The 26,759-nt window shown below is 40.6% G+C and overlaps 1 protein-coding gene across 1 annotated transcript in view; it reads right to left on the reverse strand.

Annotated features, from left to right (window-relative positions):
• NLRC3 (NLR family CARD domain containing 3) overlaps positions 1-17,998 on the reverse strand; it is a 145,808-nt gene extending 127,810 nt beyond the window's left edge. Inside the window, exons 1-2 of the mRNA XM_053694194.1 lie at positions 17,902-17,998; positions 17,228-17,419 (exon numbers count right to left, since the gene is read on the reverse strand). Of these exons, the coding sequence (XP_053550169.1) occupies positions 17,228-17,419; positions 17,902-17,998 (289 nt within the window). The remainder of the gene's footprint in view (positions 1-17,227; positions 17,420-17,901) is intronic.
• Between the last annotated feature and the right edge of the window lie 8,761 nt (positions 17,999-26,759).

Raw genomic sequence — 26,759 nt, forward strand, 5'->3', positions numbered from 1 at the left:
AGCTGGTAAAATGTGCTCGTGCACGATTTCCCCATAGGTATCAATGGGGGAGAGCCAGCTGGAAAAAACCTAACACATTAAAAAAAGCAGCGTTTAGCTCCTAATGCAGCCCCATTGATTCCTATGGGGAAATACATTTCATGTCTACACCTAACACCCTAACATGAACCCTGAGTCTAAACACCCCTAATCTTACGCTTATCATTATATTAGTAACCCCTAATCTGCCGCTCCGGACACCGCCCCCACCTACATTATAGTTATGAACCCCTAATCTGCTGCCCCCAACATCGCCAAACCCTACATTATATTTATTAACCCCTAATCTGCCGCCCCCAATGTCGCCGCAACCTAACTACATTTATTAACCCCTAATCGCCACCACTATAATAAAGTTATTAACCCCTAAACCTATGTCTAACCCTAACCCCCCTAACTTAAATATAATTTAAATAAATGTAAATTAAATTACTACAATAAACTAAATTATTCCTATTTAAAACTAAATACTTACCTATAAAATAAACCCTAAACTAGCTACAATACAACTAATAGTTACATTGTATCTAGCTTAGGGTTTATTTTTATTTTACAGGCAACTTTGTATTTATTTTAACTAGGTAGAAATAGTTATTAACTATTTAATAACTACCTAGTTAAAATAAATACAAATATACCTGTAAAATAAAACCTAACCTAAGTTACAATTACACCTAAAACTACACTATAATTAAATTAATTCCCTAAACTAAATACAATTAATTACAATTAAATAAAATTATCTAAAGTACAAAAAAACACTAAATTGCAGAAAATAATAAAATAATTAAAAGATTTTTAAACTAATTACACCTAATCTAATCCCCCTAACAAAATAAAAAATAAATAAAAAAAAGCCCTACCCTACACTAAATTACAAATAGCCCTTAAAAGGGCCTTTTGCGGGGCATTGTCCCAAAGTAATCAGCTCTTTTACCTGTAAAAAACAGTACAAATCCCCCCAACATTAAAACCCACCACCCACACAACCAACCCTACTCTAAAACCCACCCAATCCCCCCTTAAAAAAAAACTAACACTAACCCCTTGAAGTTCACCTTACCGGGAGACATCTTCACCCAACCGGGCAGAAGTGTTCCTCCAGACGGGCAGAGGTCTTCATCCAACCAGGCTGAAGTGGTCCTCCAGACGGCATCTTCTATCTTCATCCATCCGGCGCGGAGTGGGTCCATCTTCAAGACATCCGACGCAGAGCATTCTCTTCAAACGACGGCCGACGACTGAATGAAGGTTCCTTTAAATGACGCCATCTTGGATGACGTCACTTAAAGGAACCTTCATTCAGTCGTCGGCCGTCGTTTGAAGAGGATGCTCCGCATCGGATATCTTGCAGATGGACCCGCTCCGCGTCGGATGGATGAAGATAGAAGATGCCGTCTGGATGAAGACTTCTGCCCGTCTGGAGGACCACTTCTTCCCAGTTGGATGAAGACTTCTCCCGGATTCGTTAAGGACTTTGGCCCGGTTGGGTGAAGACGTCTCACGGTAGGGTGATCTTCAGGGGGTTAGTGATTTTTTTTTTTTTTTAAGAGGGGATTGGTTGGGTTTTAGAGTAGGGTTGGTTGTGTGGGTGGTGCGTTTTAATGTTGGGGGGGATTTGTACTTTTTTTTACAGGTAAAAGAGCTGATTACTTTGGGGCAATGCCCCGCAAAAGGCCCTTTTAAGGGCTATTTGTAATTTAGTGTAGGGTATGGCTTTTTTATTTTGGAGGGGGGCTTTATTATTTTGTTAGGGGGATTAGATTAGGTGTAATTAGTTTAAAAATCTTGTAATTATTTTATTATTTTCTGTAATTTAGTGGGGGGTTTTGTACTTTAGATAATTGTATTTAATTGTAATTAATTGTATTTAATTTATTTATAGTGTAGTGTAGTGTTAGGTGTAATTGTAACTTAGGTTAGGTTTTATTTTACAGGTACTTTTGTATTTTTTGTATTTTAACTAGGAAGTTATTAAATAGTTAATAACTATTTAGTAACTATTCTACCTAGTTAAAATAAATACAAGTTGCCTGTAAAATAAAAATAAACCCTAAGATAGCTACAATGTAACTATTAGTTATATTGTAGCTAGCTTAGGGTTTATTTTATAGGTAAGTATTTAGCTTTAAATAGGAATAATTTAGTCAATTGTAGTAATTTTATTTAGATTTATTTTAATTATATTTAAGTTGGGGCGGTTAGGGTTAGAGTTAGACTTCAGTTTAGGGGTTAATAACTTTATTATAGTGGCGGCGACGTTGGGGGCGAAAGATTAGGGGTTAATAAATGTAGGTAGGTGGTGGCAATGTTAGGGACAGCAGATTAGGGGTTAATATTATTTAACTAATGTTTGCGATGCGGGAGTGCAGCGGTTTAGGGGTTAATATATTTATTATAGTGGCGGCGATGTCCAGTTCGGCAGATTAGGGGTTAAAAATTTATTTTAGTGTTTGCGATGTGGGGGGGGGGGCTCGGTTTAGGGGTTAATATGTAGTTTATGGGTGTTAGTTTACTTTTTAGCACTTTAGTTAAGAGTTTTATGCTACAGCGTTGTAGTGTAAAACTCTTAACTACTGACTTTTAAATGCGGTACCAGGCTTGACAGGAGAGGATCTACCGCTCACTTTTTGGCAGACTCATAATACAATGCAAGTCCCATTGAAAAGATAGGATACGCAATTGACGTAAGTGGATTTGCGGTATTTCTGAGTCTGGCCAAAAAAATGAGCGGTGAGCCTGTCATTTCAAGACTCGTAATACCAGCGGGCGTTAAAAAGCAACGTTGGGACCGGCCAACGCTGCTTTTTAAGCCTAACGCAAGACTCGTAATCTAGCCGTCTGTTTTAAAACCTTAGGTTTTCACGCCAAGCAGTCTTTTTTTAACTCTTTGGCTCCATCTAGTGGTTATTTTCTTACATTACAACTTAAACTATGTAACTTTAAATTAAAAACAATATTATGGCTATAATACACATATAGATAGCATACACTGTTATATATGAAGTATTATACTCAGTACAATATATTTATAAATGTTAATAATGCATTATTACCTGTTTCTCTTTATATCTTATTAGCAATTTTCATTTTCCTTTGTTTAAGTATATACTTTAATTAACTCCTTAGTGATATATTTACAATCTACGGCTAATGCAACTAATCTAAAAAAATAAAAAGCGAAAAAACAAAAACAAAAAAACAAATAATAATTAAATTATTTTGAAGTGTATACCTTTAAGTAATACTTTATATATGGCATTGCATTGGTGTAATTTTTTTATTATTGAAAAATACACTCTAAAAGAGTACATTTATTGAGTTACTTCAAATATTCAGTTTAGCTAGATTATGTTTAGTAAAGGAGACCTTTTGGTCTAAGGATACCAAAAGGCCTCAATAGAGATTTTGATTTGGCCTGCTTTTCCTGAATATATCCTTTACTAAACATAATCTAGCTAAACTGAATATTTGAAGTAACTCAATAAATGTACTCTTTTAGAGTGTATTTTTCATTAATAAAAACAATTACACCAGTGCAATGCTATATATAAAGTATACACTTCAAAATAATTTAATTATTTGTTTTTGTTTTAGTTGTTTTTTTTTTTTTTTTTTTTATAGATTAGTTGCATTAGCCGTAGATTGTAAATATATCACTAAGGAGTTAATTAAAGTATTTACTTAAAGAAAGGAAAATGGAAATTGATATGGTTACTGAGCTGCATTGTATGTCATGTATATGGTTACTGAGCTGCTTTGTATGTCATGTATATGGTTACTGAGCTGCATTGTATGTCATGTATATGGTTACTGAGCTGCATTGTATGTTATGTATATGGTTTGATATGGCTGGTGAGCTGCATGGTATGTCATGTATATGGTTGGTGAGCTGCATTGTATCATGTATATGGTTTGATATGATTATTGAGCTGCATTGTATGTCATGTATATGGTTTGATATGGTTGGTGATCTGCATTGTATGCCATGTATATGGTTTGATATGGTTGGTGAGCTGCATTGTATGTCATGTATATGGTTTGATATGGTTGGTGAGCTGCATTGTATGTCATGTATATGGTTTGATATGGTTGGTGAGCTGCATTGTATGTCATGTATATGGTTTGATATGGTTACTGAGCTGCATTGTATGTCATGTATATGGTTTGATATGGTTACTGAGCTGCATTGTATGTCATGTATATGGTTTGACATGGTTGGTGAGCTGCATTGAATGTCATGTATATGGCTGGTGAGCTGCATTGTATGTCATGTATATGGTTTGATATGGTTACTGAGCTGCATTGTATGTCATGTATATGGTTTGATATGGTTACTGAGCTGCATTGTATGTCATGTATATGGTTTGATATGGTTGGTGAGCTGCATTGTATGTCATGTATATGATTTGATATGGTTACTGAGCTGCATTGTATCATGTATATGATTTGATATGGTTACTGAGCTGCATTGTATGTCATGTATATGGTTTGATATGGTTGGTGAGCTGCATTGTATCATGTATATGATTTGATATGGTTACTGAGCTGCATTGTATGTCATGTATATGGTTTGATATGGTTGGTGAGCTGCATTGTATGTCATGTATATGATTTGATATGGTTACTGAGCTGCATTGTATCATGTATATGATTTGATATGGTTACTGAGCTGCATTGTATGTCATGTATATGGTTTGATATGATTGGTGAGCTGCATTGTATGTCATGTATATGGTTTGATATGGTTGGTGAGCTGCATTGTATGTCATGTATATGGTTTGATATGGTTGGTGAGCTGCATTGTATGTCATGTATATGGTTTGATATGGTAACTGGGGTGCATTGTATGTCATGTATATGGTTTGATATGGCTGCTGAGCTGCATTGTATGTAATGTATATGGTTTGATATGGTTACTGAGCTGCATTGTATGTCATGTATATGGTTTGATATGGTTACTGAGCTGCATTGTATGTCATGTATATGGTTTGATATGGTTACTGAGCTGCATTGTATGTCATGTATATGGTTACTGAGCTGCATTGTATGTCATGTATATGGTTTGATATGGTTACTGAGCTGCATTGTATGTCATGTATATGGTTACTGAGCTGCATTGTATGTCATGTATATGGTTTGATATGGTTACTGAGCTGCATTGTATGTCATGTATATGGTTTGATATGGTTACTGAGCTGCATTGTATGTCATGTATATGGTTTGATATGGTTACTGAGCTGCTTTGTATGTCATGAATATGGTTTGATATGGTTACTGAGCTGCATTGTATGTTATGTATATGGTTTGATATGTCTGGTGAGCTGCATGGTATGTCATGTATATGGTTGGTGAGCTGCATTGTATCATGCATATGGTTTGATATGGTTACTGAGCTGCATTGTATGTCATGTATATGGTTTGATATGGTTGGTGATCTGCATTGTATGTCATGTATATGGTTTGATATGGCTGGTGAGCTGCATGGTATGTCATGTATATGGTTGGTGAGCTGCATTGTATCATGTATATGGTTTGATATGATTATTGAGCTGCATTGTATGTCATGTATATGGTTTGATATGGTTGGTGATCTGCATTGTATGTCATGTATATGGTTTGATATGGTTGGTGAGCTGCATTGTATGTCATGTATATGGTTTGATATGGTTACTGAGCTGCATTGTATGTCATGTATATGTTTTGATATGGTTACTGAGCTGCATTGTATGTCATGTATATGGTTTGATATGGTTGGTGAGCTGCATTGAATGTCATGTATATGGCTGGTGAGCTGCATTGTATGTCATGTATATGGTTTGATATGGTTACTGAGCTGCATTGTATGTCATGTATATGGTTTGATATGGTTACTGAGCTGCATTGTATGTCATGTATATGGTTTGATATGGCTGGTGAGCTACATTGTATGTCATGCATATGGTTTGATATGGTTGGTGAGCTGCATTGTATGTCCTGTATATCATTTGATATGGTTGGTGAGCTGCATTGTATGTCATGTATATGGTTTGATATGGTTACTGAGCTGCATTGTATGTCATGTATATGGTTTGATATGGCTGGTGAGCTGCCTTGAATGTCATGTATATGGTTTGATATGGTTACTGAGCTGCATTGTATGTCATGTATATGGTTTGATATGGTTAATGAGCTGCCTTGTATGTCATGTATATAGTTTGATATAGTTACTGAGCTGCATTGTATATTATGTATATGGTTTGATATGGCTGGTGAGCTGCATTGTATGTCATGTATATGGTTTGATATGGTTGGTGAGCTGCATTGTATGTCACGTATATGGTTTGATATGGTTACTGAGCTGCATTGTATGTCATTTATATGGTTTGATATGGTTACTGAGCTGCATTGTATGTCATGTATATGGTTTGATATGGTTACTGAGCTGCATTGTATGTCATGTATATGGTTTGATGTGGCTGGTGAGCTGCATGGTATGTCATGTATATGGTTGGTGAGCTGCATTGTATCATGTATATGGTTTGATATGGTTACTGAGCTGCATTGTATGCCATGTATATGGTTTGATATGGTTGGTGAGCTGCATTGTATGTCATGTATATGGTTTGATATGGTAACTGGGGTGCATTGTATGTCATGTATATGGTTTGATATGGCTGCTGAGCTGCATTGTATGTAATGTATATGGTTTGATATGGTTACTGAGCTGCATTGTATGTCATGTATATGGTTTGATATGGTTACTGAGCTGCATTGTATGTCATGTATATGGTTTGATATGGTTACTGAGCTGCATTGTATGTCATGTATATGGTTTGATATGGTTACTGAGCTGCATTGTATGTCATGTATATGGTTTGATATGGTTACTGAGCTGCATTGTATGTCATGTATATGGTTACTGAGCTGCATTGTATGTCATGTATATGGTTTGATATGGTTACTGAGCTGCATTGTATGTCATGTATATGGTTTGATATGGTTACTGAGCTGCATTGTATGTCATGAATATGGTTTGATATGGTTACTGAGCTGCATTGTATGTTATGTATATGGTTTGATATGGCTGGTGAGCTGCATGGTATGTCATGTATATGGTTGGTGAGCTGCATTGTATCATGCATATGGTTTGATATGGTTACTGAGCTGCATTGTATGTCATGTATATGGTTTGATATGGTTGGTGATCTGCATTGTATGTCATGTATATGGTTTGATATGGCTGGGGAGCTGCATGGTATGTCATGTATATGGTTGGTGAGCTGCATTGTATCATGTATATGGTTTGATATGATTATTGAGCTGCATTGTATGTCATGTATATGGTTTGATATGGTTGGTGATCTGCATTGTATGTCATGTGTATGGTTTGATATGGTTGGTGAGCTGCATTGTATGTCATGTATATGGTTTGATATGGTTACTGAGCTGCATTGTATGTCATGTATATGTTTTGATATGGTTACTGAGCTGCATTGTATGTCATGTATATGGTTTGATATGGTTGGTGAGCTGCATTGAATGTCATGTATATGGCTGGTGAGCTGCATTGTATGTCATGTATATGGTTTGATATGGTTACTGAGCTGCATTGTATGTCATGTATATGGTTTGATATGGTTACTGAGCTGCATTGTATGTCATGTATATGGTTTGATATGGCTGGTGAGCTACATTGTATGTCATGCATATGGTTTGATATGGTTGGTGAGCTGCATTGTATGTCCTGTATATCATTTGATATGGTTGGTGAGCTGCATTGTATGTCATGTATATGGTTTGATATGGTTACTGAGCTGCATTGTATGTCATGTATATGGTTTGATATGGCTGGTGAGCTGCCTTGAATGTCATGTATATGGTTTGATATGGTTACTGAGCTGCATTGTATGTCATGTATATGGTTTGATATGGTTAATGAGCTGCCTTGTATGTCATGTATATAGTTTGATATAGTTACTGAGCTGCATTGTATGTTATGTATATGGTTTGATATGGCTGGTGAGCTGCATTGTATGTCATGTATATGGTTTGATATGGTTGGTGAGCTGCATTGTATGTCATGTATATGGTTTGATATGGTTACTGAGCTGCATTGTATGTCATTTATATGGTTTGATATGGTTACTGAGCTGCATTGTATGTCATGTATATGGTTTGATATGGTTACTGAGCTGCATTGTATGTCATGTATATGGTTTGATGTGGCTGGTGAGCTGCATGGTATGTCATGTATATGGTTGGTGAGCTGCATTGTATCATGTATATGGTTTGATATGGTTACTGAGCTGCATTGTATGCCATGTATATGGTTTGATATGATTATTGAGCTGCATTGTATGTCATGTATATGGTTTGATATGGTTGGTGATCTGCATTGTATGTCATGTATATGGTTTGATATGGTTGGTGAGCTGCATTGTATGTCATGTATATGGTTTGATATGGTTGGTGAGCTGCATTGTATGTCATGTATATGGTTTGATATGGTTGGTGAGCTGCATTGTATGTCATGTATATGGTTTGATATGGTTGGTGAGCTGCATTGTATGTCATGTATATGGTTTGATATGGTTACTGAGCTGCATTGTATGTCATGTATATGGTTTGATATGGTTACTGAGCTGCATTGTATGTCATGTATATGGTTTGATATGGCTGGTGAGCTACATTGTATGTCATGCATATGGTTTGATATGGTTGGTGAGCTGCATTGTATGTCCTGTATATCATTTGATATGGTTGGTGAGCTGCATTGTATGTCATGTATATGGTTTGATATGGTTACTGAGCTGCATTGTATGTCATGTATATGGTTTGATATGGCTGGTGAGCTGCCTTGAATGTCATGTATATGGTTTGATATGGTTACTGAGCTGCATTGTATGTCATGGATATGGTTTGATATGGTTAATGAGCTGCCTTGTAAGTCATGTATATAGTTTGATATAGTTACTGAGCTGCATTGTATGTTATGTATATGGTTAGATATGGCTGGTGAGCTGCATTGTATGTCATGTTTATGGTTTGATATGGTTACTGAGCTGCATTGTATGTCATGTTTATGGTTTGATATGGTTACTGAGCTGCATTATATGTCATTTATATGGTTTGATATGGTAACTGAGCTGCATTGTATGTCATGTATATGGTTTGATATGGCTGGTGAGCTGCATTGTATGTCATGTATATGGTTTGATATGGTTACTGAGCTGCATTGTATGTCATGTATATTGTTTGATATGGTAACTGGGGTGCATTGTATGTTATGTATATGGTTTAATATGGTAACTGGGGTGCATTGTATGTTATGTATATGGTTTGATATGGTTACTGAGCTGCATTGTATGTGGCTGGTGAGCTGCATTGTATGTCATGTTTATGGTTTGATATGGTTACTGAGCTGCATTGTATGTCATGTTTATGGTTTGATATGGTTACTGAGCTGCATTATATGTCATTTATATGGTTTGATATGGTTACTGAGCTGCATTGTATGTCATGTATATGGTTTGATATGGTTGGTGAGCTGCATTGTATGTCATGTATATGGTTTGATATGTTACTGAGCTGCATTGTATGTCATGTATATGGTTTGATATGGTTACTGAGCTGCATTGTATGTCATGTATATGGTTTGATATGGCTGGTGAGCTGCATTGTATGCCATGTATATGGTTTGATATGGCTACTGAGCTGCATTGTATGTCATGTATATGGTTTGATATGGTAACTGGGGTGCATTGTATGTCATATATATGGTTTGATATGGTAACTGGGGTGCATTGTATGTCATGTATATGGTTTGATATGTTACTGAGCTGCATTGTATGTCATGTATATGGTTTGATATGGCTGCTGAGCTGCATTGTATGTCATGTATATCAGTTGATATGGTTACTGAGCTGCATTGTATGTTATGTATATGGTTTGATATGGCTGGTGAGCTGCATTGTATGTCATGTATATGGTTTGATATGGTTGGTGAGCTGCATTGTATGTCGTATATCAGTTGATATGGTTACTGAGCAGCATTGTATGTCATGTATATGGTTTGATATGGCTGTTGAGCTGCATTGTATGTCATGTATATGGTTTGATATGGTAACTGGGGGGCATTGTATGTTATTTATATGGTTTAATCTGGTAACTGGGGTGCATTGTATGTTATGTATATGGTTTGATATGGTTACTGAGCTGCATTGTATGTGGCTGGTGAGCTGCATTGTATGTCATGTTTATGGTTTGATATGGTTACTGAGCTGCATTGTATGTCATGTTTATGGTTTGATATGGTTACTGAGCTGCATTATATGTCATTTATATGGTTACTGAGCTGCATTGTATGTCATGTATATGGTTTGATATGGTTGGTGAGCTGCATTGTATGTCATGTATATGGTTTGATATGGTCACTGAGCTGCATTGTATGTCATGTATATGGTTTGATATGGTTACTGAGCTGCATTGTATGTCATGTATATGGTTTGATATGGTTACTGAGCTGCATTGTATGTCATGTATATGGTTTGATATGGCTGGTGAGCTGCATTGTATGTCATGTATATGGTTTGATATGGTTACTGAGCTGCATTGTATGTCATGTATATGGTTTGATATGGTAACTGGGGTGCATTGTATGTCATGTATATGGTTTGATATGGTAACTGGGGTGCATTGTATGTTATGTATATGGTTTGATATGGTTACTGAGCTGCATTGTATGTCATGTATATGGTTTGATATGGTTAGTGAGCTGCATTGTATGTCAGGTATATGGTTTGATATGGTAACTGAGCTGCATTGTATGTCATGTATATGGTTTGATATGGTTACTGAGCTGCATTGTATGTCATGTATATGGTTTGATATGGTAACTGAGCTGCATTGTATGTCATGTTTATGGTTTGATATGGTTACTGAGCTGCATTGTATGTCATGTATATGGTTTGATATGGTTGGTGAGCTGCATTGTATGTCATGTATATGGTTTGATATAGCTGGTGAGCTGCATTGTATGTCATGTATATGGTTTGATATGGCTGGGGAGCTGCATTGTGTTATGTATATGGTTTGATATGGCTGGTGAGCTGCATTGTATGTCATGTATATGGTTTGATATGGTTGGTGAGCTGCATTGTATGTCATGTATATGGTTTGATATGGCTGGTGAGCTGCATTGTATGTCATGTATATGGTTTGATATGGTTGGTGAGCTGCATTGTATGTCATGTATATGGTTTGATATGGTTGGTGAGCTGCATTGTATGTCATGTATATCAGTTGATATGGTTACTGAGCTGTATTGTATGTCATGTATATGGTTTGATATGGCTACTGAGCTGCATTGTATGTCATGTATATGGTTACTGAGCTGCATTGTATGTCATGTATATGGTTTGATATGGTAACTGGGGTGCATTGTATGTCATGTATATGGTTTGATATGGTAACTGGGGTGCATTGTATGTCATGTATATGGTTTGATATGGTAACTGGGGTGCATTGTATGTTATGTATATGGCTTGATATGGTTACTGAGCTGCATTGTATGTCATGTATATGGTTTGATATGGTAACTGGGGTGCATTGTATGTCATGTATATGGTTACTGAGCTGCATTGTGTGTCATGTATATGGTTTGATATGGTAACTGTGGTGCATTGTATGTCATGTATATGGTTTGATATGGTTACTGAGCTGCATTGTATGTCATGTATATGGTTTGATATGGTTACTGAGCTGCATTGCATGTCATGTATATGGTTTGATATGGTTACTGAGCTGCATTGTATGTCATGCATATGGTTTGATATGGTTACTGAGCTGCATTGTATGTCATGTATATGGTTTGATATGGTTACTGAGCTGCATTGTATGTCATGTATATGGTTTGATATGGTTGGTGAACTGCATTGTATCATGTATATGGTTTGATATGGTTGGTGAGCTGCATTGTATGTCATGTATATGGTTTGATATGGTTACTGAGCTGCATAAGTAATTAAATGCCCTATCCTCCTGGCTTGCTGTAATAACTTACCAGTCATAAAACTGACTGATACATAACTTAACTTATAACTTAACTTTACCATAAATGACTTTGGTAATACATAACTTGAATAATGACACAAACACAGGGTGTGGGTATAAAGACCCGTAGGGTCCGCATTTATTATAGAACATAGGAACCGGCTGGAAGCAACTCAGCAAACCTTAAACCAGGTGGCGGCAATCTAGCTAGGAGAGTAAGTACCCCCCGCTAGGAAATTGGACCACGCCCGTGAATGCCTACACAAGCGGAGCTTAGCTGCACGCACAGACTTAGGGAGTTCTCGGCAACATCAAATGGGGGGAGGTGCCCCAGGCGCGCGCCTGCAGAGACTACCCTCCCCCTGGGCCAGCCGTCACTCTACCTCTAATGGCAAACCGGGGCGTGGTACAAACCGCCTAGCCAGGGTGTGATATTATAAAGCTCCAGACCAGTAGGGCCAGGTGTGACTAGGCGCGTGTACATGCCACTACCTGGGGAGTCAAAAAATTAACGTCCTTGGGCTTAAGGAAGCGAGCCGCGTAGCCCTTGTCCTGCCTCAGACACCCTGCTGATAAAAACACCCTAGTGATGTCCAGCCTAAGTGATTGCCGCCTTACCAATGAAAGGGAGGGCGGGAGGGAAGCTGTGAAGACAAGCTGGAAAGAGGATTTGGGGCCTGTAGCTTGGCTTCTTAAAGGTGAGCCCTATCCCCACCCACACAAATGCAACATTGTTGCCACTTCCAGCAGCTCACTCCTAAGGGCCTTAATTCTTATGTTCGTTCTGGGCTATGCTGCCCTCCACTGTCTTAAGTAATTAAATGCCCTATCCTCCTGGCTTGCTGTAATAACTTACCAGTCATAAAACTGACTGATACATAACTTAACTTATAACTTAACTTTACCATAAATGACTTTGGTAATACATAACTTGAATAATGACACAAACACAGGGTGTGGGTATAAAGACCCGTAGGGTCCGCATTTATTATAGAACATAGGAACCGGCTGGAAGCAACTCAGCAAACCTTAAACCAGGTGGCGGCAATCTAGCTAGGAGAGTAAGTACCCCCCGCTAGGAAATTGGACCACGCCCGTGAATGCCTACACAAGCGGAGCTTAGCTGCACGCACAGACTTAGGGAGTTCTCGGCAACATCAAATGGGGGGAGGTGCCCCAGGCGCGCGCCTGCAGAGACTACCCTCCCCCTGGGCCAGCCGTCACTCTACCTCTAATGGCAAACCGGGGCGTGGTACAAACCGCCACAAGAGATAGCCCACAGGCACAGCTCTTGCCGCCACCCACATAGGTATAATAATATAGCACGCCTCAAATTAACCAGGAACAGGTCGATGCCCCGCTGAGGGAGGTGCACCCCATCCCTCCTGTAGAGGCTTCTCCCAGCCGTTGTGATGTTCCCATGTTCCACAACAAACCCTACTGACTGCGCTAGGACAAAATCCTAACCTCCCTGTTCAGTTTCTTTCTGACCTGAAAGGCCACCCTGTGGGCTGCACATGGCGCCACTCAATACTGGGGATGCTATTGGACCACCCCTTAACATTGGAACCCATGTCTGGAAAGTGTACAAATCAGACTGAATCACCCCACTGAGCAGTTTGCACGGCAGGAGCCCCATATCACTACCACGTGCGTGAATGATCATAACTTGGGGTTTGTCCCACCTGTGCAATGCCCCGTGCAGCAACCCAGGCAGATCCTTCCAACTCAAACCCCTACGACCTAGCCACCTAACAGTGACCCAATGGGGGGGGGCCCAGTTGTTGCCCGTCAGGGCTCGCGACCGCTCTCAGCTCCGCCCAGTGAATGTAGGAGTGACCCGCGATCAGCAGTCTCAGTGGACCATCTCTTGGCCCTGTAAAGAAACAACAGTTAACTGGGAACATCGCAACATGAGAAAACAAACATTCATATTGTTAATGGCCTAACATACAACATGGATCTCTTAGACCTCCATCTCCCCAACGCCCTAATGTGGTCGGCAGACCAACACAAACCCGCGGCAGGGGTAGACGCTCCAACCCTGAAGGAGTGGGGGCAATGACCCTTGGGTCAAGGCCCGCTTTCCATGCTGCCCAGCTCAGGCCTCTCCTGCATTGAAATCTAGTCAACAGGGAACCGGCCTCGTGAACCAGAAATTGTAATGGACCCTCCGGATCGCGTCCATATAGGTCCTAAGCAACCTGGCTGGGCAACAAAATGAGCCCACGTGGAGGGTTAAGACGTCCACCTCCTTTCCCTTCTTGGTCTGTCTTTGATCTGGAGAGGAAAATTAGATCAGATGACTCGTCGTTCTTGACATGAGGAGGCCTACAGACCCCCGGGCTTGAACCACCCTAAGTGCCCCGTGAAAAAACCAGCCCAAAGGCAGCGGAGAACGGGTACCCTTGTCATCATGAGAACCCACCACAGGCACGGTTCAACACAGGAACCAATCTCTTGATGGTAACGGGCTCCCTAACATCCCTTGCTCTGGGCACCATACGCCCCCCAGTCCCTCAACACCTGCCCGACCAGGAAGGTTCTTGAAGAGCCGAGAGGCCATAAATTTACAGAAGAAGGACACGGCAGTCAGCCGAGATCCGACTTACCCTCTAGAAAAACCCCATTACCTTTAAGCTCGTTGATCCGTCCCTAAAGACCCCATTGGACAACACCTCAAGATGGCCGACTCGTCCTATCACAGAAGGTGATCTATTTAGACCAATGCTTCACCTAAGCGGTCCAAGTAGAGAGGGCCAGCGGAGAACAGATCATGGCAATCAAAGATCACCCACCGGCGCTACCTGCCATAAATAATAGGAACAAACTACTCCGTTAATGTCCGCCTGAGGAGCCAACGCATAGAATGCTTTCCATTGAAACGAAAGAGCGCATCAGCAATTCTATTCTGTACACCGGGTGCAGACACTTCAGCACCAGCATGCGAGGGTACCGCACTACCGCGGGAGATCCCCACGAGAGCATGTTAACAGCAACATGACGCTCTTGTTATCCATCCAGAACACAACCTCCTGATCCCTTAGCTGCTCACGCAAAACCTCAAAGGCAATAATAATGGGGGGGGGGAGCTCTAACAGGCTAAACTTCTTAACAAGCCCCTCAGAACCCATGACCGAGGCCATGGGACGGCACTCCAGTGACCGGACAAGAAGGCCCCCCACCCGTGAGACCCTGCCGCATCAGTAACAACTGAATTACCATGTTGGAAGGAACAAACTTCGACCATGAGCAGATCTCATTAAAAAATGGTTCCAGAATTGTCCCCATACTGCCAAGTCATCGACATTTCTGCCATTACACAAAACTCACTCGCTTGTGACCGCTCGCCGCACGACGCCCTCTGAGCCGCCGAATAAAATTTCTGCTTATAGGAATAATCCTACCGGCGAAATTCAGAAGAACCAACATGGTCTGGAGATCCTTCATGGAACCAACAAAGGACCCAATTTCCCAAACCTTACCAACCATACGGGCAATCATATCTTGTAGCAAAGGACACTGCATTAACGAAGAGTCAATCTTGATACCCAAAAAGGTAAGGCACGTGCAAAGGCACTGGGTCTAACCCTCCGCCAGAGGGACACCCATTCTGGCCAGCAAAAATCGAATCACTTTCATCAGGAAAGCACACACAGCGTATCCAGCATATCCAAACAGCTGGACATCGTCCAGGCAATGTGCCGGCCATCAAAAACAGCAATCACTGAGATGGCCCAGTGCAACAAGCTCTGAAGGCTTCAAAATGAGCACATAATATAGAACAGCTCATAGGCAAGCTTTTGTCCACGAAATACTTGCCCTCACGCCAACATCCCAGGGTGTAAGGAGGAGGGATGAATGGGAAGCATCCGAAATGCTGATACCACAACCAGGTTTGCCCTCCATACCAGTGATAACGTGTCATCAAAGGACTGGTAGTAAACCGAACTGGCTCAGGGGAAATAGCGATGCTGCCCGACCTCCCTCTAGGGAAGGTAAGGTGCTGGATGAGCCGGGACTTACCCGGCTCCTTCTTAGGAACAACGCCAAGAGGAGAGAGGAACCAATCCTCGAATCGTAATCTCCACAAATGAGCCAGCCCTGCGGCCCACAGCAATCTCCTTGTCCCTCTTTTCCTCGCAACGCTAGGAAATTAGTATGCCGATTTCGTAAACCCTATACCGCGAAGCTGAAGGGGATAATGAATCCCTGAAGGAGGCCGCCGCCTAGCAAGGCAGCCACCCTCCTATCCGAATTACGGCTACCAATTGCGGCTACCCTCAGAGGGGTGGCCACCCTTTCCGGCAGTGAAAGGTTTGAAACTGGAACTAGGCTGCTCTCGCGACCGGCCTGCATCGTGGGATCTGTTACACTCCAACTGGAGTGGCCACCCCGCGGTGCTTACTCACGTGGCAAAACACACGCCGGCCCTTTGGGGCAGAGCTTATTCTAGAACTGCGCAGGAAATACCTGTGGAACGCCGCTGAGAGCGCTAAGGTGCGCAATTGCCAGGGGACCCAGCAGAGACCTGCCCGGGCAAAAAAGGCTTTTTCGGGCCCGAACTATGCCCCTAACCACAAATCTACGTCGCCAAATTCAGGAGGGGATTACCAACCATCTATCGCTGAACGCGACGCCATAATCCCGCTATGCCCGTTCCCAAAACCGCTCGCAAACGGTTTAGATGGCATCTTGATATTTGAGGATATTCAGAGCCCGATCGGGAAGTTTAGCGATGTAACACCGCCATTTCTTCCCGGTGATAGACCTTGGCCGGAAGTTCAAACCTATGCCATATTTACCCTCTTGAATGCGTCTAACAAATTTGGACTTCAGATGCTCGAGAAGGCTTAATGAGGGCTGCTTGTGCTCGTCCCCATACATGGCCGTTGTAAGCCCATCTGTCGCCACAGGGACAGCCACCCCCCGCTGCGCAGGAGGTGTCTGCAATGAACACAGGGTTCTAGCGAGAGAAACAAGGGGAGAGGGGGAGGACCCATGGCCTTACGCACCTTGACTACCCACGTCATCAATTTTATACATTCCCTTCTGCTCTTTAGCCTCCGACCCCAGGGACCTATCACTCACTCAGACCCAAAATCATCCGAAGATGAACTAAAGCCCCTATGCCCGAAAGATAAAATGGTCTCACCAGTTCCAAGAGGGGCGCTGTACTCTTCCTTGCCATGAACACCTGGACTGTACTGCATCGGCACCCAAGCATTCTGTGGCTCCATGAGATACACCACTTCTTGCGATTCCATGCTCTCCAGCTCCCAGGGGCGCTGCACGGCAAAGGATCCAAGGAGATTGAAGGTTACTCCCGGCTGTGCTCCTCCTTGGCCTGAAATGAGAAATGCAAGAGAGGAGTACCACGGGGAGAGGACAAGGACCCCCCCAGCCACAGTAGAATCTAGTCCCCCTCGCCCAGAACATTGCGCAATGCGCCACACACTGTTCCATACACTCAGACATGCCACTCTCTTGAGATGCAGACACTGCATTCGCCACTACACCTGACTAGAGAAGCCCTGTTCTGTGCTATCTCCATGCTGAGCAGAAACTAAGAGAAAAACATCTGGGCCCTTCCTGGCCGAAACGTTAATTGTTACCCCAAATGCATCCCACAGGGGAGGGGGTACCCCAGGTGAACTCCTGCGAGCCCTATGTGATGGGCCTCTCATGCACCGCAACATAACACGGCGTAATTCCTGCTAGGCCTCAATTGGCCGCTAACAGTCAGGCCTTGCGCCACTGACTGACTGCAAAGAAAAGGCTGACTATCTAAACAATCTGTTGATAAACAAAAGAAACCCCCAGTCAGGCCTGCGGCCTGCTCATAAATGCCCTCTCTCAGCGCCTGAAACCACAGCCTCTGGCCTGCAAATTCTCCCATGCTTTCCACATCATACTCCCCAGACATTGCAAGCAATTTATCTGCCAGCGAGCGCAGAGCCACTGAGCCTCGCTGCGCGCCCCCCCCCAGCGGGCCTCGTCCCCCCCCCCAGGCACTCCTCTCTTACCTGGGACCCCGGAGGAGGAGACGATCCCACCCGCTTGGCTACCGGATCTCAAATGGCGGTTCCGGAAGTGACGTCACCGGAAGTGACGTCACCGGAAGCGCCGAGACCGGAAGAGACGCCGTCAATGATGGATGCCGCCGCCCGCATGGCCGAAGACTCGCCCGAAGCCATCCGACGACCAGGAGGAGGGGAAGAACCGCCGGAAGTCGTGACCGCTAAAGGGGGACCGCCGCCACAAGCCCTGCAAGAGCGCGACCGCTGCAGGCCTGGGCTTCGTGGACACCGTAACCGATGGCGGAGGTAAGTATGAATGCTCACACTCACTCCAGCCAACGATCCACCCTAGAGACGCGCATCAGGGGTATGTGGAAATGATTAAGGGGGGGGAAGAGGTTACCCGGCCCCCAGGCCCAACCACTAACTGACCGGGAGGGAGAGAGGGGGAAGATGGGCCTACCTGGGAAATAATCTATTAACTGGAGAGTGCCAGGTCAAACACCAATAGGGCACCCAGATCCCTCCCTGACTTCCCCATTAAATTACAGAGAAAAGGGGGGAAAGATCGGGGTACGACTCACCGGAGATGGTGGGACTCCGATCAGTAACTCCTCCAACACATCACTCTTCACAGGTGCTCTGGAAGACTTTGAAAAAAACAGCCCATGCTGCAGCAGACTGCTTAACCAGAGAATGAAGATGCTGTGATCCTGCAAGCTGTGAAGACAAGCTGGAAAGAGGATTTGGGGCCTGTAGCTTGGCTTCTTAAAGGTGAGCCCTATCCCCACCCACACAAATGCAACATTGTTGCCACTTCCAGCAGCTCACTCCTAAGGGCCTTAATTCTTATGTTCGTTCTGGGCTATGCTGCCCTCCACTGTCTTTGTATGTCATGTATATTGTTTGATATGGTTGGTGAGCTGCATTGTATGTCATGTATATGGTTTGATATGGTTACTGAGCTGCATTGTATGTCATGTATATGATTTGATATGGTTACTGAGCTGCATTGTATGTCATGTATATGGTTTGATATGGTTACATATCTGCATTGTATGTCATGTATATGGTTTGATATGGTAACTGGGGTGCATTGTATGTCATGTATATGGTTTGATATGGTTACTGAGCTGCATTGTATGTCATGTATATGGTTTGATATGGTATGTCATGTATATGGTTTGATATGGTAACTGGGGTGCATTGTATGTCATGTATATGGTTTGATATGGTTACTGAACTGCATTGTATGTCATGTATATGGTTTGATATGGTTGGTGAGCTGCATTGTATGTCATGTATATTGTATCATGTATATGGTTTGATATGGTCGGTGAGCTGCATTGTATGTCATGTATATGGTTTTATATGGTTACTGAGCTGCATTGTATGTTAGGTATATTGTTTGATATGGTTGGTGAGCTGCATTGTATGTCATGTATATGGTTTGATATGGTTACTGAGCTGCATTGTATGTCATGCATATGGTTTGATATGGTTACTGAGCTGCATTGTATGTCATGTATATGGTTTGATATGGTTACTGAGCTGCATTGTATGTCATGCATATGGTTTGATATGGTTACTGAGCTGCATTGTATGTCATGTATATGGTTTGATATGGTTACTGAGCTGCATTGTATGTCATGTATATGGTTTGATATGGTAACTGGGGTGCATTGTATGTCATGTATATGGTTTGATATAGTTACTGAGCTGCATTGTATGTCATGTATATGGTTTGATATGGTAACTGGGGTGCATTGTATGTCTTGTATATGGTTTGATATGGTTACTGAGCTGCATTGTATGTCATGTATATGGTTTGATATGGTAACTGGAGTGCATTGTATGTCATGTATATGGTTTGATATGGCTGGTGAGCTGCATTGTATGTCATGTATATGGTTTGATATGGTTACTGAGCTGCATTGTATGTCATGTATATTGTTTGATATGGTAACTGGGGTGCATTGTATGTTATGTATATGGTTTGATATGGTTGGTGAACTGCATTGTATGTCATGTATATGGTTTGATATGGTTACTGAGCTGCATTGTATGTCATGTATATGGTTTGATATGGTTACTGAGCTGCATTGTATGTCATGTATATGGTTTGATATGGTTACTGATCTGCATTGTATGTCATGTATATGGTTTGATGTGGCTGGTGAGCTGCATGGTATGTCATGTATATGGTTGGTGAGCTGCATTGTATGTCATGTATATGGTTTGATATGGTTACTGAGCTGCATTGTATGCCATGTATATGGTTTGATATGGTTGGTGAGCTGCATTGTATGTCATGTATATGGTTTGATATGGTAACTGGGGTGCATTGTATGTCATGTATATGGTTTGATATGGCTGCTGAGCTGCATTGTATGTAATGTATATGGTTTGATATGGTTACTGAGCTGCATTGTATGTCATGTATATGGTTTGATATGGTTACTGAGCTGCATTGTATGTCATGTATATGGTTTGATATGGTTACTGAGCTGCATTGTATGTCATGTATATGGTTTGATATGGTTACTGAGCTGCATTGTATGTCATGTATATGGTTTGATATGGTTACTAAGCTGCATTGTATGTCATGTATATGGTTACTGAGCTGCATTGTATGTCATGTATATGGTTTGATATGGTTACTGAGCTGCATTGTATGTCATGTATATGGTTTGATATGGTTACTGAGCTGCATTGTATGTCATGAATATGGTTTGATATGGTTACTGAGCTGCATTGTATGTTATGTATATGGTTTGATATGGCTGGTGAGCTGCATGGTATGTCATGTATATGGTTGGTGAGCTGCATTGTATCATGCATATGGTTTGATATGGTTACTGAGCTGCATTGTATGTCATGTATATGGTTTGATATGGTTGGTGATCTGCATTGTATGTCATGTATATGGTTTGATATGGCTGGTGAGCTGCATGGTATGTCATGTATATGGTTGGTGAGCTGCATTGTATCATGTATATGGTTTGATATGATTATTGAGCTGCATTGTATGTCATGTATATGGTTTGATATGGTTGGTGATCTGCATTGTATGTCATGTATATGGTTTGATATGGTTGGTGAGCTGCATTGTATGTCATGTATATGGTTTGATATGGTTACTGAGCTGCATTGTATGTCATGTATATGTTTTGATATGGTTACTGAGCTGCATTGTATGTCATGTATATGGTTTGATATGGTTGGTGAGCTGCATTGAATGTCATGTATATGGCTGGTGAGCTGCATTGTATGTCATGTATATGGTTTGATATGGTTACTGAGCTGCATTGTATGTCATGTATATGGTTTGATATGGTTACTGAGCTGCATTGTATGTCATGTATATGGTTTGATATGGCTGGTGAGCTACATTGTATGTCATGCATATGGTTTGATATGGTTGGTGAGCTGCATTGTATGTCCTGTATATCATTTGATATGGTTGGTGAGCTGCATTGTATGTCATGTATATGGTTTGATATGGTTACTGAGCTGCATTGTATGTCATGTATATGGTTTGATATGGCTGGTGAGCTGCATTGTATGTCATGTATATGGTTTGATATGGTTACTGAGCTGCATTGTATGTCATGTATATGGTTTGATATGGTTAATGAGCTGCCTTGTATGTCATGTATATAGTTTGATATAGTTACTGAGCTGCATTGTATGTTATGTATATGGTTTGATATGGCTGGTGAGCTGCATTGTATGTCATGTATATGGTTTGATATGGTTGGTGAGCTGCATTGTATGTCATGTATATGGTTTGATATGGTTACTGAGCTGCATTGTATGTCATTTATATGGTTTGATATGGTTACTGAGCTGCATTGTATGTCATGTATATGGTTTGATATGGTTACTGAGCTGCATTGTATGTCATGTATATGGTTTGATGTGGCTGGTGAGCTGCATGGTATGTCATGTATATGGTTGGTGAGCTGCATTGTATCATGTATATGGTTTGATATGGTTACTGAGCTGCATTGTATGCCATGTATATGGTTTGATATGATTATTGAGCTGCATTGTATGTCATGTATATGGTTTGATATGGTTGGTGATCTGCATTGTATGTCATGTATATGGTTTGATATGGTTGGTGAGCTGCATTGTATGTCATGTATATGGTTTGATATGGTTGGTGAGCTGCATTGTATGTCATGTATATGGTTTGATATGGTTGGTGAGCTGCATTGTATGTCATGTATATGGTTTGATATGGTTGGTGAGCTGCATTGTATGTCATGTATATGGTTTGATATGGTTACTGAGCTGCATTGTATGTCATGTATATGGTTTGATATGGTTACTGAGCTGCATTGTATGTCATGTATATGGTTTGATATGGCTGGTGAGCTACATTGTATGTCATGCATATGGTTTGATATGGTTGGTGAGCTGCATTGTATGTCCTGTATATCATTTGATATGGTTGGTGAGCTGCATTGTATGTCATGTATATGGTTTGATATGGTTACTGAGCTGCATTGTATGTCATGTATATGGTTTGATATGGCTGGTGAGCTGCCTTGAATGTCATGTATATGGTTTGATATGGTTACTGAGCTGCATTGTATGTCATGGATATGGTTTGATATGGTTAATGAGCTGCCTTGTAAGTCATGTATATAGTTTGATATAGTTACTGAGCTGCATTGTATGTTATGTATATGGTTAGATATGGCTGGTGAGCTGCATTGTATGTCATGTTTATGGTTTGATATGGTTACTGAGCTGCATTGTATGTCATGTTTATGGTTTGATATGGTTACTGAGCTGCATTATATGTCATTTATATGGTTTGATATGGTAACTGAGCTGCATTGTATGTCATGTATATGGTTTGATATTGCTGGTGAGCTGCATTGTATGTCATGTATATGGTTTGATATGGTTACTGAGCTGCATTGTATGTCATGTATATGGTTTGATATGGTAACTGGGGTGCATTGTATGTTATGTATATGGTTTAATATGGTAACTGGGGTGCATTGTAGGTTATGTATATGGTTTGATATGGTTACTGAGCTGCATTGTATGTGGCTGGTGAGCTGCATTGTATGTCATGTTTATGGTTTGATATGGTTACTGAGCTGCATTGTATGTCATGTTTATGGTTTGATATGGTTACTGAGCTGCATTATATGTCATTTATATGGTTTGATATGGTTACTGAGCTGCATTGTATGTCATGTATATGGTTTGATATGGTTGGTGAGCTGCATTGTATGTCATGTATATGTTTTGATATGGTTACTGAGTTGCATTGTATGTCATGTATATGGTTTGATATGATTACTGAGCTGCATTGTATGTCATGTATATGGTTTGATATGGTAACTGGGGTGCATTGTATGTCATGTATATGGTTTGATATAGTTACTGAGCTGCATTGTATGTCATGTATATGGTTTGATATGGTAACTGGGGTGCATTGTATGTCTTGTATATGGTTTGATATGGTTACTGAGCTGCATTGTATATCATGTATATGGCTTGATATGGTAACTGGGGTGCATTGTATGTCATGTATATGGTTTGATATGGTTACTGATCTGCATTGTATGTCATGTATATGGTTTGATATGGTAACTGGGGTGCATTGTATGTCATGTATATGGTTTGATATGGTTACTGAGCTGCATTGTATGTCATGTATATGGTTTGATATGGTAACTGGGGTGCATTGTATGCCATGTATATGGTTACTGAGCTGCATTGTATGTCATGTATATGGTTTGATATGGTTACTGAGCTGCATTGTATGTCATGTATATGGTTTGATATGGTAACTGGGGTGCATTATATGTCATGTATATGGTTACTGAGCTGCATTGTGTGTCATGTATATGGTTACTGAACTGCATTGTATGTCATGTATATGGTTTGATATGGTAACTGGGGTGCATTGTATGTCATGTATATGGTTTGATATGGTTACTGAGCTGCATTGCATGTCATGTATATGGTTTGATATGGTTACTGAGCTGCATTGTATGTCATGTATATGGTTTGATATGGTTACTGATCTGCATTGTATGTCATGTATATGGTTTGATATGGTAACTGGGGTGCATTGTATGTCATGTATATGGTTTGATATGGTTACTGAGCTGCATTGTATGTCATGTATATGGTTTGATATGGTAACTGGGGTGCATTGTATGTCATGTATATGGTTCGATATGGTTACTGAGCTGCATTGTATGTCATGTATATGGTTTGATATGGTTACTGAGCTGCATTGTATGTCATGTATATGGTTTGATATGGTTACTGAGCTGCATTACATGTCATGTATATGGTTTGATATGGTTACTGAGCTGCATTGTATGTCATGTATATGGTTACTGAGCTGCATTGTATGTCATGTATATGGTTTGATATGGTTACTGAGCTGCATTGTATGTCATGTATATGGTTTGATATGGTTGGTGAACTGCATTGTATCATGTATATGGTTTGATATGGTTGGTGAGCTGCATTGTATGTCATGTATATGGTTTGATATGGTTACTGAGCTGCATTTTATGTCATGTATATTGTTTGATATGGTTGGTGAGCTGCATTGTATGTCATGTATATGGTTTGATATGGTTACTGAGCTGCATTGTATGTCATGTATATGGTTTGATATGGTTACTGAGCTGCATTGTATGTCATGTATATGGTTTGATATGGTTACTGATCTGCATTGTATGTCATGTATATGGTTTGATATGGTAACTGGGGTGCATTGTATGTCATGTATATGGTTTGATATGGTTACTGAGCTGCATTGTATGTCATGTATATGGTTTGATATGGTAACTGGGGTGCATTGTATGTCATGTATATGGTTTGATATGGCTACTGAACTGCATTGTATGTCATGTATATGGTTTGATATGGTTGGTGAGCTGCATTGTATGTCATGTATATTGTATCATGTATAAGGTTTGATATGGTTGGTGAGCTGCATTGTATGTCATGTATATGGTTTGATATGGTTACTGAGCTGCATTGTATGTTATGTATATTGTTTGATATGGTTGGTGAGCTGCATTGTATGTCATGTATATGGTTTGATATGGTTACTGAGCTGCATTGTATGTCATGCATATGGTTTGATATGGTTACTGAGCTGCATTTTATGTCATGTATATGGTTTGATATAGTTACTGAGCTGCATTGTATGTCATGTATATGGTTTGATATGGTTACTGAGCTGCATTGTATGTCATGTATATGGTTTGATATAGTTACTGAGCTGCATTGTATGTCATGTATATGGTTTGATATGGTTACTGAGCTGCATTGTATGTCATGTATATGGTTTGATATGGTTACTGAGCTGCATTGTATGTTATGTATATTGTTTGATATGGTTGGTGAGCTGCATTGTATGTCATGTATATGTTTTGATATGGTTACTGAGCTGCATTGTATGTCATGTATATGGTTTGATATGATTACTGAGCTGCATTGTATGTCATGTATATGGTTTGATATGGTAACTGGGGTGCATTGTATGTCATGTATATGGTTTGATATAGTTACTGAGCTGCATTGTATGTCATGTATATGGTTTGATATGGTAACTGGGGTGCATTGTATGTCTTGTATATGGTTTGATATGGTTACTGAGCTGCATTGTATATCATGTATATGGCTTGATATGGTAACTGGGGTGCATTGTATGTCATGTATATGGTTTGATATGGTTACTGATCTGCATTGTATGTCATGTATATGGTTTGATATGGTAACTGGGGTGCATTGTATGTCATGTATATGGTTTGATATGGTTACTGAGCTGCATTGTATGTCATGTATATGGTTTGATATGGTAACTGGGGTGCATTGTATGCCATGTATATGGTTACTGAGCTGCATTGTATGTCATGTATATGGTTTGATATGGTTACTGAGCTGCATTGTATGTCATGTATATGGTTTGATATGGTAACTGGGGTGCATTGTATGCCATGTATATGGTTACTGAGCTGCATTGTATGTCATGTATATGGTTTGATATGGTTACTGAGCTGCATTGTATGTCATGTATATGGTTTGATATGGTACTGGAGGTGCATTGGTATGTCTTGTATATGGTTGGTGAGCTGCCATGTATCATGTCATATGGTTTGATATGGTTACTGAGTGCATTGTATCATGTATATGGTTTGATATGGTCGGTGAGCTGCATTGTATGTCATGTATATGGTTTGATATGGTAACTGGGGTGCATTGTATGTCATGTATATGGTTTGATATGGTTACTGAGCTGCATTGTATGTCATGTATATGGTTTGATATGGTTACTGAGCTGCATTGTATGTCATGTATATGGTTTGATATGGTTACTGAGCTGCATTGTATGTCATGTAATATGGTTTGATATGGTTCTGGTGACTGCATTGTATGTCATGTATATGGTTTTGATATGGTTTGTGAGCTGCATTGTATGTCATGTATATGGTTTGATATGGTTACTGAGCTGCATTGTATGTCATGTATATGGGTTTTGATATAGATTCTGTGCTGCATTGTATGTCATGTATATGGTTTGATATGGTTACTGAGCTGCATTGTATGTCATGTATATGGTTACTGAGCTGCATTGTATGTCATGTATATGGTTTGATATGGTTACTGATC

The sequence above is a fragment of the Bombina bombina genome, chromosome 11 (genome assembly GCF_027579735.1).
Source record: "Bombina bombina isolate aBomBom1 chromosome 11, aBomBom1.pri, whole genome shotgun sequence".
Taxonomy (NCBI): domain Eukaryota; kingdom Metazoa; phylum Chordata; class Amphibia; order Anura; family Bombinatoridae; genus Bombina; species Bombina bombina.